The 15030-nt window shown below is 39.1% G+C and overlaps 1 protein-coding gene across 2 annotated transcripts in view; it reads right to left on the bottom strand.

The window, feature by feature from the left end:
- Nucleotides 1-1087: 1087 nt before the first annotated feature.
- The window catches only part of atp13a3 (ATPase 13A3), a 41513-nt gene continuing 27570 nt past the window's right edge, over nt 1088-15030 (bottom strand). For both annotated transcript variants that reach the window (XM_080505939.1, XM_080505940.1), the window contains exons 18-33: nt 13844-13997; nt 13298-13418; nt 13056-13180; nt 11972-12132; nt 11494-11622; nt 11311-11390; nt 10700-10742; nt 10490-10599; nt 10116-10212; nt 9963-10035; nt 9671-9848; nt 9345-9523; nt 9159-9247; nt 8721-8801; nt 7753-7845; nt 1088-6482 (exon numbers count right to left, since the gene is read on the bottom strand). In XM_080505939.1, the coding sequence (XP_080362065.1) occupies nt 6285-6482; nt 7753-7845; nt 8721-8801; nt 9159-9247; nt 9345-9523; nt 9671-9848; nt 9963-10035; nt 10116-10212; nt 10490-10599; nt 10700-10742; nt 11311-11390; nt 11494-11622; nt 11972-12132; nt 13056-13180; nt 13298-13418; nt 13844-13997 (1911 nt within the window). In that variant the 3' untranslated portion in view covers nt 1088-6284. The remainder of the gene's footprint in view (nt 6483-7752; nt 7846-8720; nt 8802-9158; nt 9248-9344; nt 9524-9670; nt 9849-9962; nt 10036-10115; nt 10213-10489; nt 10600-10699; nt 10743-11310; nt 11391-11493; nt 11623-11971; nt 12133-13055; nt 13181-13297; nt 13419-13843; nt 13998-15030) is intronic.

The raw sequence follows: 15030 nt of genomic DNA, 5'->3' as shown, positions 1-15030 counted from the left end.
CTTGGCTCCTGTCAGATGTACCTCCAATCTTTCCCCACATTGAACTGCAGATATTTCACTTGAACTCCATCAGGCTGCAATTTCACAGCACAAACTGGCTGAGCTTAAATAGATTTTGCAGTGGGTCTTCAGTTTCTTTCAATTACTTTTTTTCCTGATGGCTTTGCATTATAAATGCAAGGATGAGTCTCTTGCCAGTTTCAACCTTTCAACATGGTTGCTGGAGTCGTAAGCTGGCATGGGCTTCAAAGGCACTCACTTGAAGTTGAATTACTGAGTTTCATTGGCACAGATTAAAGAATGATGTCGTAAATGAGAGATTGTAATGCAAACCACCTGCAATTAAGGTGTTTCACCTTTGATATATGCAGTGTTGTTTATTACTGTTTTAAACCATCTGCCCTCAGTCCAAACTGTGGACATTATATTCAAATGATTGTGACTGTTCCTTGAGATGTGAATAGAAAGCTGAGCCGGACCCTGGGGAGCGAGACCGTTTGTGAAGGCTTGCATCTATTCAGTTTCACCAATATAAAGGCTATTGCACCGTACAGCACACACCAAGTAGGTTTTCTCAAAGTGTGGTGTGCCGTCATTGGGATCTACCAGTTACTGTCTGAGAGTATTGAGTTTTGAAACACGTTCGATAAAAACCCGTCGCATGTTTCTCAGAATTACAAGGTTGTTAAATTTGTTTTCTACTCCCTCCTCATCCAATGTGTTGTTAGTATTCTTAAAGAATTCAGTTCCTTTTCCTCAGTCCAGCTCGGGTAGAAACAACTTTTAAGTATCTCCCTCAGATGTTTGTGATGTCTATCCTCATCGATCTGATATTGCTGTGTGCCGAGTTTCGATGCTAAGTAAATGCCCATATGCCCCAAGTTTGGATCATAATGCAAGTGTCATCCACATATCGACATGAGTGACTTATGCCTCTGCAAGTATTGAGTGAGAGTGAGAGTGAGAGTGAGTGAGTGAGTGAGTGAGAGAGAGATAACTTAAAGAGACACAGTGCAGGATACTTTGAGAACATTTATTGAAAAAGAAAGAAATCAAGATAAATCTGAAATACAATCTTTAGGGGCAATAATTGAAATAAATAAAAATAAATTATAAAGTACAAAATTAGAAAAATGTACATCTTTGCCAATAACAAAACATACAGATAACCCAGGTGAGGCGTTGCTGAGGTGGAAGCTGCAATTATGACCCCCCCCCTCCCCCAGAAAATGAAATAAAATAAAAAACTGTAGCTAAAACATAAATGACTGTAATAAAACGTTGATGAACAGTAAATTTCTCATTCAGTTTTGGGTCTCAACTTTTTTTCTTCCTCAATCAACTGAAATAGACACATTTCCCTGAGGAAACATCACGAGTCTTCAACGACTCTGTGGTAGATTCAATCTGAATGCCATGCATTGGTTGTCTGTTTTTGAAATACATGACGTGAGTATGAGGCCAATGCCAACTGCACAGTCAGACTATCTTGTACCTGTATAAGAGCATCGAGGTTTCAGCATAAAATCCATTGCTTTGCCATAGCTGTGTTAAAATAAAAAGGCTAAACTCTCTAGCTGAAAGCAATAGTCGTATTTACACTTTGCACTTTCGTTTTGTGTTTCAAGGTGCACAGTAATAACCTGGCTGACGCTGTATATTTTCTCAGAGCAGCAATATAAATCACTTCTATTATCGGCCGCTGATAATGAACAGCAACGCACATTCTGCTCGCCAACAAATTGTACATAGATGCAGAAAGAGCTTAACTAAATATATGAGGAAAAAAAACATTGGATGATTGGACAAAAGTTTGCGGCTTAAATTCTATAAGTAAAAAGTGAACGTGCCTATAACTACAAATAAATTCCCTTCTTGTGTCCGATATTGAGTTTGAAATAATATGAAATGAGGAAAAGAAAAATCAGGAAGAAAAAAAGAAAAAAAAAAAAGAATTGGAACTTTCTCTACTCTCTAAAATAGACAGTTGCTGTATTTTGTTTGCTCAACACAAAACGTGTGTTGATAAATGATCTTGTCATACTTTCCAATAACCAATTCAAACTATTAAATGCCCAAGATTTATGCCCAAACAACAACAACCCAGGATAATAACAAAAGTTCAACAGACAGTACAAATTGAAAATAGACAACCGATTGCAACACAGTACCAAAATAGTAGAAAAAGACACACCAGCCCTTTGATAATTGAAAACCATAGATTTTTATACCCAAATCTTTTTTACTTTTATGCACACACCAAAATGTACATCTAATATATACATATAGAATCCAACCTTTAATATTACCAACACTACTTAAAAGTCAATTTCTGATGCTAAAAAACATTTTTCAATTCATCTCTTTAGGTGTTTTTAAATCAATACACGTGATGAAAGATCTTTGGAAATAAACTCAGTAATAACATAGTATTGCATTGATTTAACCATTGTTCTTTATATAACATTCGATATTCAGCCTCAGTAGGTGTCAAGAGGAATAAAAAGGGTTTACAAATTAAAAGCAAACTTATGCGCAGTACGTTGCACGTACGTTGATGTTTGAAGCACATTGGCAAATTAAAACCAGCAATGACAAATCAATTTTAATGACCGACGATCTTTTTGCAAACTGGCACAAGAACGTTCATTTCAGCCATATTTCGCACTTTCGTACGCGACCTCATCCATTCTGCATAATGGTTCTCTTTATTACACCGACCCACAAAATAAACAACGCGTCAATGAAAGCAATGGTTACATGTTTCCATTTGAGCTCATCAACATTATGGAACTCAATTGACTTACTTGCGCAACATTAATGTAAATCCCCTTTGGCAATGGCTTTAAGCAGCTGAGCGACTTCAAACTTCTGTTGTTTAAAGAAATCAGTTGCAAATTCATTTCTAAATGTTTGGAATCTTTTCACAATGGGAGCAGAGAATGTCATGTGCCACACATGGATAAACTGAGATAACAGCACTGTGACCACGTCTGAAATCATTTGTTTAATGCTGCCAGGCAGGAAGAGTACTATTACATTTACTTTATTTGCTTGACATAACTACCATAAAGCACTGAGCAATAGTGAAAATACAATTCCTGAAAGGCAGGTTGCTACATGAAACAGATCATTACACTGACACTGGTGACCTGATGCATGTGAGCTGCTGTCTCTGTTTTGAAGTGATGCTTCCCTATGTGACTTCACCGGCTGTCTTATTGTGCAGACGCTCTACTGTTTGCACTTGCATACATTCTCTTGCATTACTTCATTCTGCTCAAAGCAACAGAAAGGCGCCAGACAAACCAATCATGTCAGAATGCCAAAGAATGAAAAATTGACAATGTCAGGGAACTGACTCCTCTATTTTTTTCTGTCAAAAACATTGATTTCTTGCTCCATTCCAACCACAAGGAAAGGAGCTGGATCCTTTACTGGATATTAAAATCTGAACATCGTTTAGAACTGCAATCATCACCTGATTGCATTCCACAGGTCTTTTAAAGCACGCTGAACTGCCTTCTGTTATCATTTTGGGCAGGCCTTCAAAAACCACAACAAAAGTTTGATATTTGCTTGGAGGTGTGCACCGTTTATCAACTGTATATATGCAGTTGTTGAAACAAATTCTGTGAACTCAGACACGAGCTCGTAACGGTAGACTCCAGGAAGCATCACTTTAAATGTCAAAGGTCGAGCAGTGAACATAAAACATCGCCCTTAATTGTCTATAAAGGTAGCCTATGCATGAGCGTGGTTAAAGGTATGTAATGCAGACTGTGGCGTTTCAAATAACTTTTGATATCGCTGGGAGCAGCAAGTGGATAAATGTACAACGCTTTGCCATTGCTCTCTACAGCATGAAACTTTTAATCAGTCTTCCATAGGAAGAAACCTTATTGAGGTCTTGTGACTTTGTGGAGTGAACCTGATAGGAGTTTGGAAATTAATGGATGCTTTGACTCATATGGTTTCATGCGTGCGGCTAAATGGCCGTAAGCACAGGGCAGATTCATGCCGTTTCTGAAGCGTTGGATCAACTTTTGCTGGCGCACTCAAACGTTGATATTTTTCCTTCTAGAATAATGCACAACCTCAATAATAGTTCAGAATGTGTTGAGTGGCCAGCTTTATACAAGCTTGTTTACAAAGCTTGTAGATGTGAAAACGAGAGGTGGGACGTAAAGCCACATGAGCAGCTTATAACACGACAGAAAAACCAATTGTGAGATGGAGAGACGTTTTTTTGTTTAGAGGTTTCTACCATGAATGAGAGTATAAAGAAGCTGGAATTGGAAGATGACATTAAAAATAAATGTCACTGACAAACGTCCATGGCAAAGCGATCAAATGTTTGATCCCTAAAACCAACAGATCCATTCACTCTGGTGGCAAAACATGTACATTTCTAAAAGGTTCTTAGGATACATTCAGTCAACAGCAGTAAAAAGCCTCGTCTTCAATCCCAGCCTGCAGGGGCGTATATTGTTTTTCCTCACTGTTCTCTTGAATTTCTTTACATTTTACAAGCCAGAAGCTTTTGACTGTATGAAGGGATTGACAAATAATTGGAGGGGAAACAAACTTCACGCTGATCTCAGTCTTACGAAGGGCATACAGGTCCCCTGAAACATGAATTACCCACTTAAAATAAAAATATAATCAGGTCACATTCTTAAGTCAGGTGGATTTGTTTTCTCGTGTCTCTTAAACTGTAGTAAACACTACAATGATTCTTGTATTTGTATGTTTGATATGCAGCACATGTTTGACACCAATGGTGAATTCAAAACTGAAAATAGACATTTTGGATTTTTCAAAATAAAAAAATACATTGAACGCAGTCATTTTTCAGATCACCCCCTTCTATAACTAAATGATTGTTCATTAATGGGTAGTTCATTTCACTGAAGGGCGAGCTAAGCTGTTGTTTGTGTGCTAGCCAGGGGTTCCGTTAACACATTAAAGCTCTATGAGACCACTACACAGTAGCAATCAAACCCTGCTTTGCTCAGACCTGCCAAACAATTGCTCCGACACAAAAAACGGAAAACTGTCTTTCTCTGTTGCCTCCGCGTGGTAACGTAGATTTTCCAATCAACAGATTATCTCAGTTTGATCTTTCTCGCCGCGTTTAGATTCTTTCACTGATACAGACTCCTTTCAACGATATTGTGCAATGTTTAAAAGGACCACAATATCTCCCCAACAGGTGCTATTTTTATGTTAAAGGTCCCATATTATGCTAAATCCATTTCATAATGGTTTTCTAACAGTAATATGTGTCTCCATAGCCTGTGCATGAGGTCCCAGAAGTAAAACAAAAAGTCTGTCAAGTCTCACAATTGCCTGCTCTGACTTTTAGTAAATGTGTGCTCATACAGACTAATCAGAGATTTTCCATTCATGACGTCATGCAGGTATATAACCACTGACTCTGGTAGAGCAGCTCTGCCCTCTAAAATGAAAAAGGGAGCAATTTATTTTTTTTCCCCATTGAAAACACTACTGGAAAACAGGCACACAGCTCATTAGCATTGAAAGGTACAGACACAGACAGTCTGTTCTCAGTAGAGAGGGACTTTTAGACTGGCTGAAATTCAGGAGCAAAGCTGGATTTGAGGAAATGCACCTCGAATACAATGTTGTTGGACCTATGGCAATGATGTGAGATTGTTGAAAAACTGCATAATGTGGGACCTTTACATTTAAAATCTTGTGCTGATGAAATCTGAACATTTATAGGGATTCATATTAGTTGTATAAGAACATTTCTTTTCACTCAGCACCATACATGACATTTCAGCAGGTAGGTCTCACATGTGGTTTCAACGGGTTTAACTTTAAGGCAGACAAATGAGTGTTAAACCTGCACAGGCAGTCAATCTGAATCAGTACACAAATATGGCATTCATGTATTCTGATCCCAGATTCGCCTGAATGCTGCTCAGTGAAACAATAACGGAAACAGAAAATATAATTTAAGTTTGATGCTGCTCCCCCCCCTCCCCCAAAAGTTTAAAATATTTAAACTGTTGAGCCAAGATGGAGAAGGAAGCAGTCCAAAACTAGTAACAGAAACCTGGAAGCAACTTCAAAAATGTGAGTATTATGCTGTCTCAGGATCATGGCATTGTTACAATGGAGAAGAAAAGCTTTTATTTTTTTTCCTTTTTGAGACTCTGATCTGAATATGTGAATATGCATTCAGTGAAACATCTCATATGTGTGTGTGTTCTGTATGACAGGTAGATCTGCGAGATGTAAATGCTTGGAGGGTGCTAGGAGTTCATGATCATTTGATAGGTAGAACCGTTTTCTGGGCGAGGCTTGGCTTCGGTGGTGGTGGTGGGCTTCGGAGGCCAGTCGGGGTCAACGCTGAGCTCCTGAGCCAAATGCATGTAGCGGGCTTTGGGTGTCATCTTGCGTTGACAGCAGAGCCCGGATAGACACTTGTATGCGCGCCGGTCAATCCCTTCCTGAAAATACCATATCGTGAGATATAAACAAGAGAAAACATTGTGAAAATTTGAAAGAGAGAGAAAAAATTAAATGAGGACGGAAAGACGAAAGATCTCATGGACGGGTGCCATACACTGGCCACGTTGACGAAACACTGACATGAGAATGCATGATATACAACCCAACAAATGCAGCATGCAGAATCTAAAACGGAGGAGCAACATCTCATGATCGGTCGCGTGTTTTTACACTTTGTTGGAACATTTGTCCACGCATGCAAATCATTCAAAACAAAATTCAGCATGATACCAGTTTGAAGAAGTTGGCCGAGGTAGCAACAGTCTTATTCGTTAAAAACAAGGTGATGGGGTCAAAGATCACACAAAGGATTTTACAGGTGGTCTTCACAAAGAAAACAGAAAATACTTTTTTTTTTTTTTTTAATTCATGGACCCGATTTGGACAATGTCCATGAAGATTGCACAACCTTTAAAATGGTGTTACATACTTGATGGGAAACACAGCACCTCTCGATATAATTAGCTTGGACCTTACAGGGAAGCTAAAAGATAATATACGATGCAGGACATACAAACTGGAACTAGGGACACAAGAAAACAAGGTTGGGAGGTAAGGCAATAGTTAAGGCGTGGGAATAATTAAATAAATTAACCAACAGTATAAACAAATTCTACTTTTGTCATTGTGGCTAATGTTTTCCATGAAGCCTACCTGTAAGGAACACATTTTTATCAGCAATAGAAACTCAGCCTGCAGGCTATACTTGCATAAAATGCAGCCAACAGATTAGAGCATTTAAAGCCCGTAAGCTTTAAGACCTGTTCCCCGATTGACTGGCATCACTGAACTGTAAGGATTTCCTTTAGTTCAACCTTTGTTTTCAGGGTCAGAGAAAAGAAACACTGTTCCACCACGCAACAACTTGCACGTCAGACCATTACATTCCCTCGCATTACCACTGACCAAGTAAATGACGGTATTTCTCCCAAAAATATGTAAAAAGACTCATTTTAACCATACAACTTTTCATACACAGAAAAGCAACTACCTATGTGTAAAAAAAAAACTATTAAAGAAAACCAAGTGACCACCTAGATGAAGAGCACAGATCAAAAAAAGACGGGGGTCTTGCACATGCAGGTCAGTTAGTGGTTATGCTAGATAGATGTGCTCCATAACAGAGGGAGGGGTGCGGACAGAGAGGGGGAGAAAACACCACACAAGAGGAGACGGTAAAGGCTAGAAGAGGTGTCAGATTTTGCCAACCTGTTGTGCCTGGGCAGCAGGGGTGACGCCAAAGTTGCCCTGTTTGTCGCGGCTGAACACAAGCTTCCATAAGACGATGTCAAGGATGAAGGTCTATGGAATAGCGCAGTGGGCAGGGGAAAGAATTACAGAGAGGCGGATTTGATTTCACATAGCTCCTGCTATTAGTTTTTGCAGAGGCCAGATTTTTTAGAGCTACGCTCTCATCAACATCTCGCATGGTTATCTTGTGCTCTATAAAAGCTGTGAGTTAATCATTGCTTGTGAAATGAAAATGTAGAAATTAGTGAGAAAATGGTGCATATATAGCATTGAGTCATAATTACTTAAAAAAAACAAAAACAAAACACATGAAGCTGAATCATGTTCACCATCTTTTTACATCCACTTAAAACGTTAAAGGAATGTTGTACTAGTAGCTCAGAAAAAGGGGATCATCCAGGGTGTGTGCTGTGCAATGCATGTTTGAAAGAGCAGCAATCTAAGAAGAGAACAGAAACCCAGTAATACTAATGCGCTGAATAAGCAAGGCCCCATAAACTATATATATATATATATATATATATATATATATATATATATATATATATATATATATATATATATATATATATATATATATATATATATATATATATATATATATATATATAAGGCTTGGATATATATAATTACTAAAAGAAAAATACTTTAAGAAAGAAATGAAAAATACACAAAAAGCCAACATATGTTGCTTTGTGACATTTCAGAAGCCCCACAGATGCCTCCGTATAAACCTAAAGTTCCACGTGCTCGCACATCGCCAGAATGAGCTGCAACAGAAACTACACTTAAAAGACGTAGTCAGTTTGGAAAATAATTTCTAGATTGACCCAGCCGTCTGTAAATGAGACAAAGATGAGCACACTGCATGAAAACAAATGAAAAGCTGAACATGGAAAAACCATGCGCTGCCAGGTGTTCCTTACCTCCACCACAACAGACACAGCACCATTGGCTAAGACGATGAGGAAAAGCCTCAGCCTCCATTCAAATGGGACACAAACAATCTGTATAGACGGAGAGATTTGCAATTATTGTGATGACAAGAAGGAGAAATCAATTTTAACGGTTTTAGTGGTGCATTCAAATCAGCAAACCATTAGTCCTGGTGGAGTTTGGCATTAAGAGGTTTTGTCTCCCATTGGTGCCACGCAAACACTAGAGTGTCTAAAGTAGGTGCCAACATACCGGGTTGCACCGATATGTGCTAAAGTAAACTAAGGATTTTTTTTCCAGATGCATGTCGGTAAGCTAAATGGCACTATAACAGACTCTGCAACAAAACACACAAACTGACGACGCTGTGACTAAATTATTGACATTCTATATAGGAACAACATAAATGTGCATATTTAACTGTATACCTCTAGAAATTCATCAATGCTTTCCACCGGGTGAAACATAATGAACAGCAAGAAAATGTACAGGGCCACGGTACACAGGACAAAAGGCCCTGTGGAGAAAAACCACAACAATTCATTATTAGCCAGAGAGGGTCACAATTTTACAGTTATTTACATTTAATTTATATCAAGAAACGGGTTTCTTACAGTTCTTGTAGCTCGGCTGCCTGAAAGGTTTGCCTTTAGAGAAAACAATCGCAACAATGAGATACTGGAAGCAGGACACATAGAAGAGGCTGGTGTTCTCAAAGTTTTGGATGTTGTGGTCATCGACTTCTGTGTTGTTGTCGTCAGATACGTTGATGTGTGATGACCGATTGCAAACACTGGGTAGAGACAAAGTTCATTCAATAATAGTCAAAACCATAAAACTATCTTTTTTATTTGTATTTTATTTCAATACAAGCAGAAGAAACTGTAGTCATGATTCACAGACATAATGCTCTTCTGGATAAATGACTTTGGGTTCTTACTCTGTAGTTGGATTCCAGACTGTGAACCATGGCTGCTGCTGGACCCATAAGAATGTAATGACTTGGAAGCCCAAACAGATGAGGATCTGGGTCAGCACAGAGAATAGCAGAGGCCCTGAGATCAGACCTGATGGGGGGCGACGAGACACCAGTTCTTTCCACGCTGGATTCAGACTCACTAAAGAGAGAAATGATAAAGAGCGACAAGAAACAGGCAATGAGTGTTACGAGCTAGGGCTTAAAAACCACGAATAAACTGAAATATAGAAATCTTTGTTACTGTGTTACTTACTGGTGAAAACGATAAGGAGGATGATTGCAATGTCAATAAAGAGGAATTGAAAGTCTCCAAGATTGCTGAGAATCTGAAAAGCAAGAACATCACAGATGAGAAATATCTGGTATCGTCACGGGGGGTTTCTTCTCATCAAGTGGCATGACATACCGAGTACAGGAGGGTGACACTGATGTACTGAATGATGCTGTAGAGAGCCATGAACTTAAACACACAGAAGGAGGTGATAAGAGCGGCACGTCCCTCCCTGGGAAAGCAAAAATAACAGTGTGACCAGGGCTCTGTCCAACAACACAGGAAATAAATAATGTTTCTGTCCACAACTGGCTGCTGAATTGTCCCAACAGAAACAATGATCCTTTTCATCCGTCTATATATCACAAGTTATAAACAAGTTAAATTCTTTATAATTTTGTAGATTGAAAGTCGGAATAATAAGAAACCCTTACTTTAATCACTCATAGTTTCCCCCATCATTTATTAATTTAGAGAATAACATGTTAAGGACAAAAAAGGAGGAAAACCTGATGAGGCTCGGTACGCAGGAGATGTTGGGGGTCCTTGAGGTGAATGGAGAGGCAACGGAGGCTTCCAGCTCTGACAGAGAGATCCCACCATGAGCCCTCTTCAGAGCCTAAAGCACAGATTGAATGATGTAATGTCCGTTTACACAATGCAGTCTAACAAAGTGGTACTTTCTCAATAATAGACAGTTCTCAGGGAGCTATACATACCCCGCAGTCATTTGCTCCGTCACCACACATCCCCACAAAGTAGCTGTGAGTGAATAACAAATAGCAAAGAATCATTGTCACAAGCTGCTAAAATATTTGTTTTCAGTCTATATTTTTCCCCTTTTGACTCACAAAGCAATGATCACAAAATGATCTGCCACAAAGCAAACACTAGAAAATGTCAAATAGAGTTAGGATCCATCCATCTTCTTTCCCGCTTAGTGCATATGAGGTCACAGTGGCAGTTTCGATGGCAAAATAGCCCAGACATCTCTGTTCCCTGCAACTTTCTCCAACTTTTGGAGCAGGTGGGTGTATAATCTCTCCAGCAAGTCCCGGGCTGACCTCTAAGATGTCTCCTAGCAGGCAGGGGGCATCCTAACCAGATGAACCACCTCAACTGGCTGCTCTCAATGTGGAGGAGGAGCTCCATCGTGATACCGAGATCCTCACACCATGAAGAAGAGTGACCCCTGCCACCCTGCGGAGAAACTTCGGCTTGTACCCTCAATGTCATTCTTTCGGTCATGATCTTACCAATCACTCATGAATAGGACCCCCCCCAGAGGCTTGTTTCAAAGTCACAACATGTGGTTCATTTGAATACTCACTCCACTCCCTGAAGTGCCTCAATAAGTTGGGTTTTCTGGTCAGGCGCCATTCGGGCAAACACGGTCCCGTGGAGCACCAACTACAAGCCAGAACAGACCATCGGGGAAAGCAAAAAACATGGCAAATGAGGAATGCAGTTGTAACCGTGTTGCTCTAACTAGAGAAAAACACTGAGCTCATACCTTTTGGAGCATATCAGGGAAATGCTCAGCGATTACAGCAAAGGATTTTCCATTCATAGCAAAGTGGTATAGCTCCTGTGTTTTGGGTTCGTCGACGTGACAAACATCCTCCAGGCTGATGTTGACCTCCTGTTCAAATTATGCAAACGCCGATTAGATACAATAAGTAAAATGTCCCAAAAAACAAAACGAGCCTCAACAATTACTGTAGAAGTTCACCAACCTTTACATGTTTTACAAGAGTGTAATTGTATCATGCGGTTGACATAGTTAGATCACAAAAATACGGTGAAGATGTGTTTTTGAGTTGGTATATTTTAAACAGTATTGCTGAATAAAAATGATAAAAATGGCAGCAATTTAATGAGTTTTTGAGCCTATAGCTGTTTATACATGTTGCTTGTGGTTTGAGTCTCTGAATTTGGATCTCTGTTGAGTTTATGTCAGCATCAATATTGATATTAGCTCAATGCCCTACCTCAAGGTGAGTTGTATTGCTGGGTTTGTCAGCGTATCTCCAGGTGATCTTGGCGGCGTGTCCGTCATGGGGAGGGAGAGCATCAGCAATGATCACTGTGTCATGGGGAGGGATCATCCCACAGTCTCGAGCTACAGAGATAGCCGTCAGCATGTTGTCACCTGAGCAGATGAAATAAATGTTTCAGTTTAATTTTATTCAGCAAATCATATGAAACACCAGGATGTTTGTAGTTTTTCACAGTATTAGTTTCCTACTCTGCTGCTGGTCTTGAGGTCTGGAACCACATGTCACTCAGTAACAGAGTCACCTTTATCAATAAGAGTATATTCCTCTGTGGCCCCATGGAACAGAACCAACAACTGCAGGCTGTTTTACTTTTATAGGTTTTACTTCCCGACTACCATTTCCATTTTAGTATTCATCTTCAAACACACACAACTATGCAGTATTAAGCTTTAATGTGTATCTCTCAGACACCAACAAGAGTCTCTTGTAAACAAGTGATACACACTGTGAGCAGCAGTCCCAAAAGTCTTCCTTCTTCTTAATCTAACGTCACAGACTGTCATACAGTTATTTTGCTAGAAATCAGTCACGAGTTTCATGTGTTGGCATGTCAATTGACTTTTTCCACATGCGTGTGCACAAAGTATTGGCAAGACCGGCTTTGGATGCATTTGGTTTGGGACGGGAATAAAACAATGTATATCGCACATCACAAACTTCATTATCATTCCAAATTCAGATTTCTAATCAGTCCAAACTTTTAGTGTCTGACATGTACACCAAGAACCACCCACACTTGACTGGTGTTATTGTTGAATTTTAAATCTCCATTTTTTCTTTGAGAGACATATTGCGCAAGAAACCCCGCCCGAGTAGCTGTCCTCAATTAACCAAGATCTCAAATCTGTCGAGTGGTGAGGAACAGGACAGTCATTTACGACAGTACTTACAACAAGTCAGTCATAGGAACCTTGTATTGTTATAATTACTGAAGTGTGATATCCCCAAACGTGCTTGGTGCACTTAAACACATTGGTCCTTCATGGCTGTAATGATGGTGGTTGTGAGATCTCACCGGTGACCATGACGGTGCGGATGCTGGCGCGGTGAAGGTCCTGCAGCACACTGGGGGTTTCTGGCTTGAGCTTGTTCTGCATGATGATCAGACCCAGGAATTCCATATTTGCCTCAATGTGATCTCTGATGTAGAGAAAGACGGACATACGAGTTACACATGCTCAGTGAATCGGGAGAATATAGAAGAGTGGCTTCAGCTTAGCACTTCCTACTTTCAGAAGACAACATCAATTACTTCACCTGTTGATGTTCTGGACTTTGTGCCAGGTAAGTTTGGACTCAAGCCGACGGTGAGCCAGAGCAATGACTCTGAATCCCTGCTTAGTGTAGCTCTCCAAAACCTCTGCAAAGTTCTCTGGCACTGGAAAATCAAAGGAGAGAAACCATAAATAAAGAAAAAAGCTACAAATTTACTTTTGTAAAAACGTCACGTTCTGCAATAATCCAGAAAGCACAGCTTAGACTCGTTACGAAACATGTAACAAACAAGGCCAAACTGTGGAAATATGCAAAATGTTACATTATGTTGTTCAACCTTTATATTGAAATCATTATGATTTTGTCAAATAAATTGAAATTGTCACTTTTGAAACAATGGAGGATTGTTAAAACTAAAGAAATTACAACAAACAAGTGGTTTTTTAGGATTCTCCCTGGTGCATTATTCTGAACTTTATGGAAATATATGACACTTTAATGTCCTGAGGAACAACTTTGCCAAGAAGGAAGAAATGAGAATTTTTACTTGTACATCACTGTTGCAAATCCACCTATTGGGCACCTCACCTGTCGCTTTCTTGCAAAGACTCGTCACCACCTCCGGAGCCCCTTTCATATATGCATCCATTCGCTTCTCCCCCAGAAGCCGAGACACAACACTCATCCTCTGAAGCGCTGAGGAAAAGGGAAACTGGCGAACAATACCGATCTCGTAGCCCGACTACAGCCACATGCAGAGAGACACAAACAAAATAGGAGCTTGTGTAATTATTTAGAAAAAAAAACTAAACAGAAAACATCCTATTTACTATTATATTTTTAATGCAATTAAAATAGTGACAGAACAATAGAACTATATACTCTATTGTATATACAAATTTCACACTCAAACATTATACAACAAGGGGCGTGCGATATGGCGATATTTGATTGTGAAGGATTAGAACGTGTTGACAATCTGAGTTGTGTAGCGAGGAGGCGTGGCCAAAGGCAAAACGAAACTCCATATCCAGTGTGTGGAAACGGTTTGGCCTGAACCCTGATTTGAGCAGCAAGATGTTCTAAAGCTGTGGGATTTTTAATAATCAGGTCTTGACATTGTAGGTTAACTGTTTAAATCGCTGCCCTTTAAGAGAGAAGCTCTGCTGAAGAGGGTCAATGGCGGTTCAGTTGTGTGAGCATGTGACTGTTTCTACATGTGGGTACTGTGTACATACACCTCTAGAATGTAGAGAAGTATTTAGTCTATTATAATAGAATATCTATATTTATTTGTTATATTTCAAATAATATAATTCCATAATCATGATTGTACATTAGTATATAATTAATTGATATATAATTATGTTATTTAAAAAAATAATTTATTCATACATTTCCAATAGATAATTAGCCTTAAGATAATAATATTAACATACTTATTTTTAGAGATGGGGTGGGATTTAAAAAGTTATACTTCTTCCCACTCCTTTTTTGGACTTGTTTCTATTTTACTACCGTGGCTTGGTCACTGTTTGATTAGTTACATATCTCTGGTTTATCGATGTGCACTGTTGATTTTGATATTCCAATTTGAGCATGTTCAAAATATAACATGTAATGAAATGAAATAACCGCAGTTACTTAAGTTTGACTCTTCTATAAGCTATTTAGTGTTTTATTATACTTAATGCCTGTTGACTTCAATAATATTTTGCAGAATTGCCTTAGTTTATACCCGTTGGTATTTTTTTATTTTTCCCATGTGAAATAAG

Source organism: Blennius ocellaris, assembly GCF_963422515.1.
Source record: "Blennius ocellaris genome assembly, chromosome: 12".
Taxonomy (NCBI): domain Eukaryota; kingdom Metazoa; phylum Chordata; class Actinopteri; order Blenniiformes; family Blenniidae; genus Blennius; species Blennius ocellaris.
Note: the sequence above shows the minus strand (reverse complement) of the source record. Positions and strands in the feature narration are given on the sequence as shown.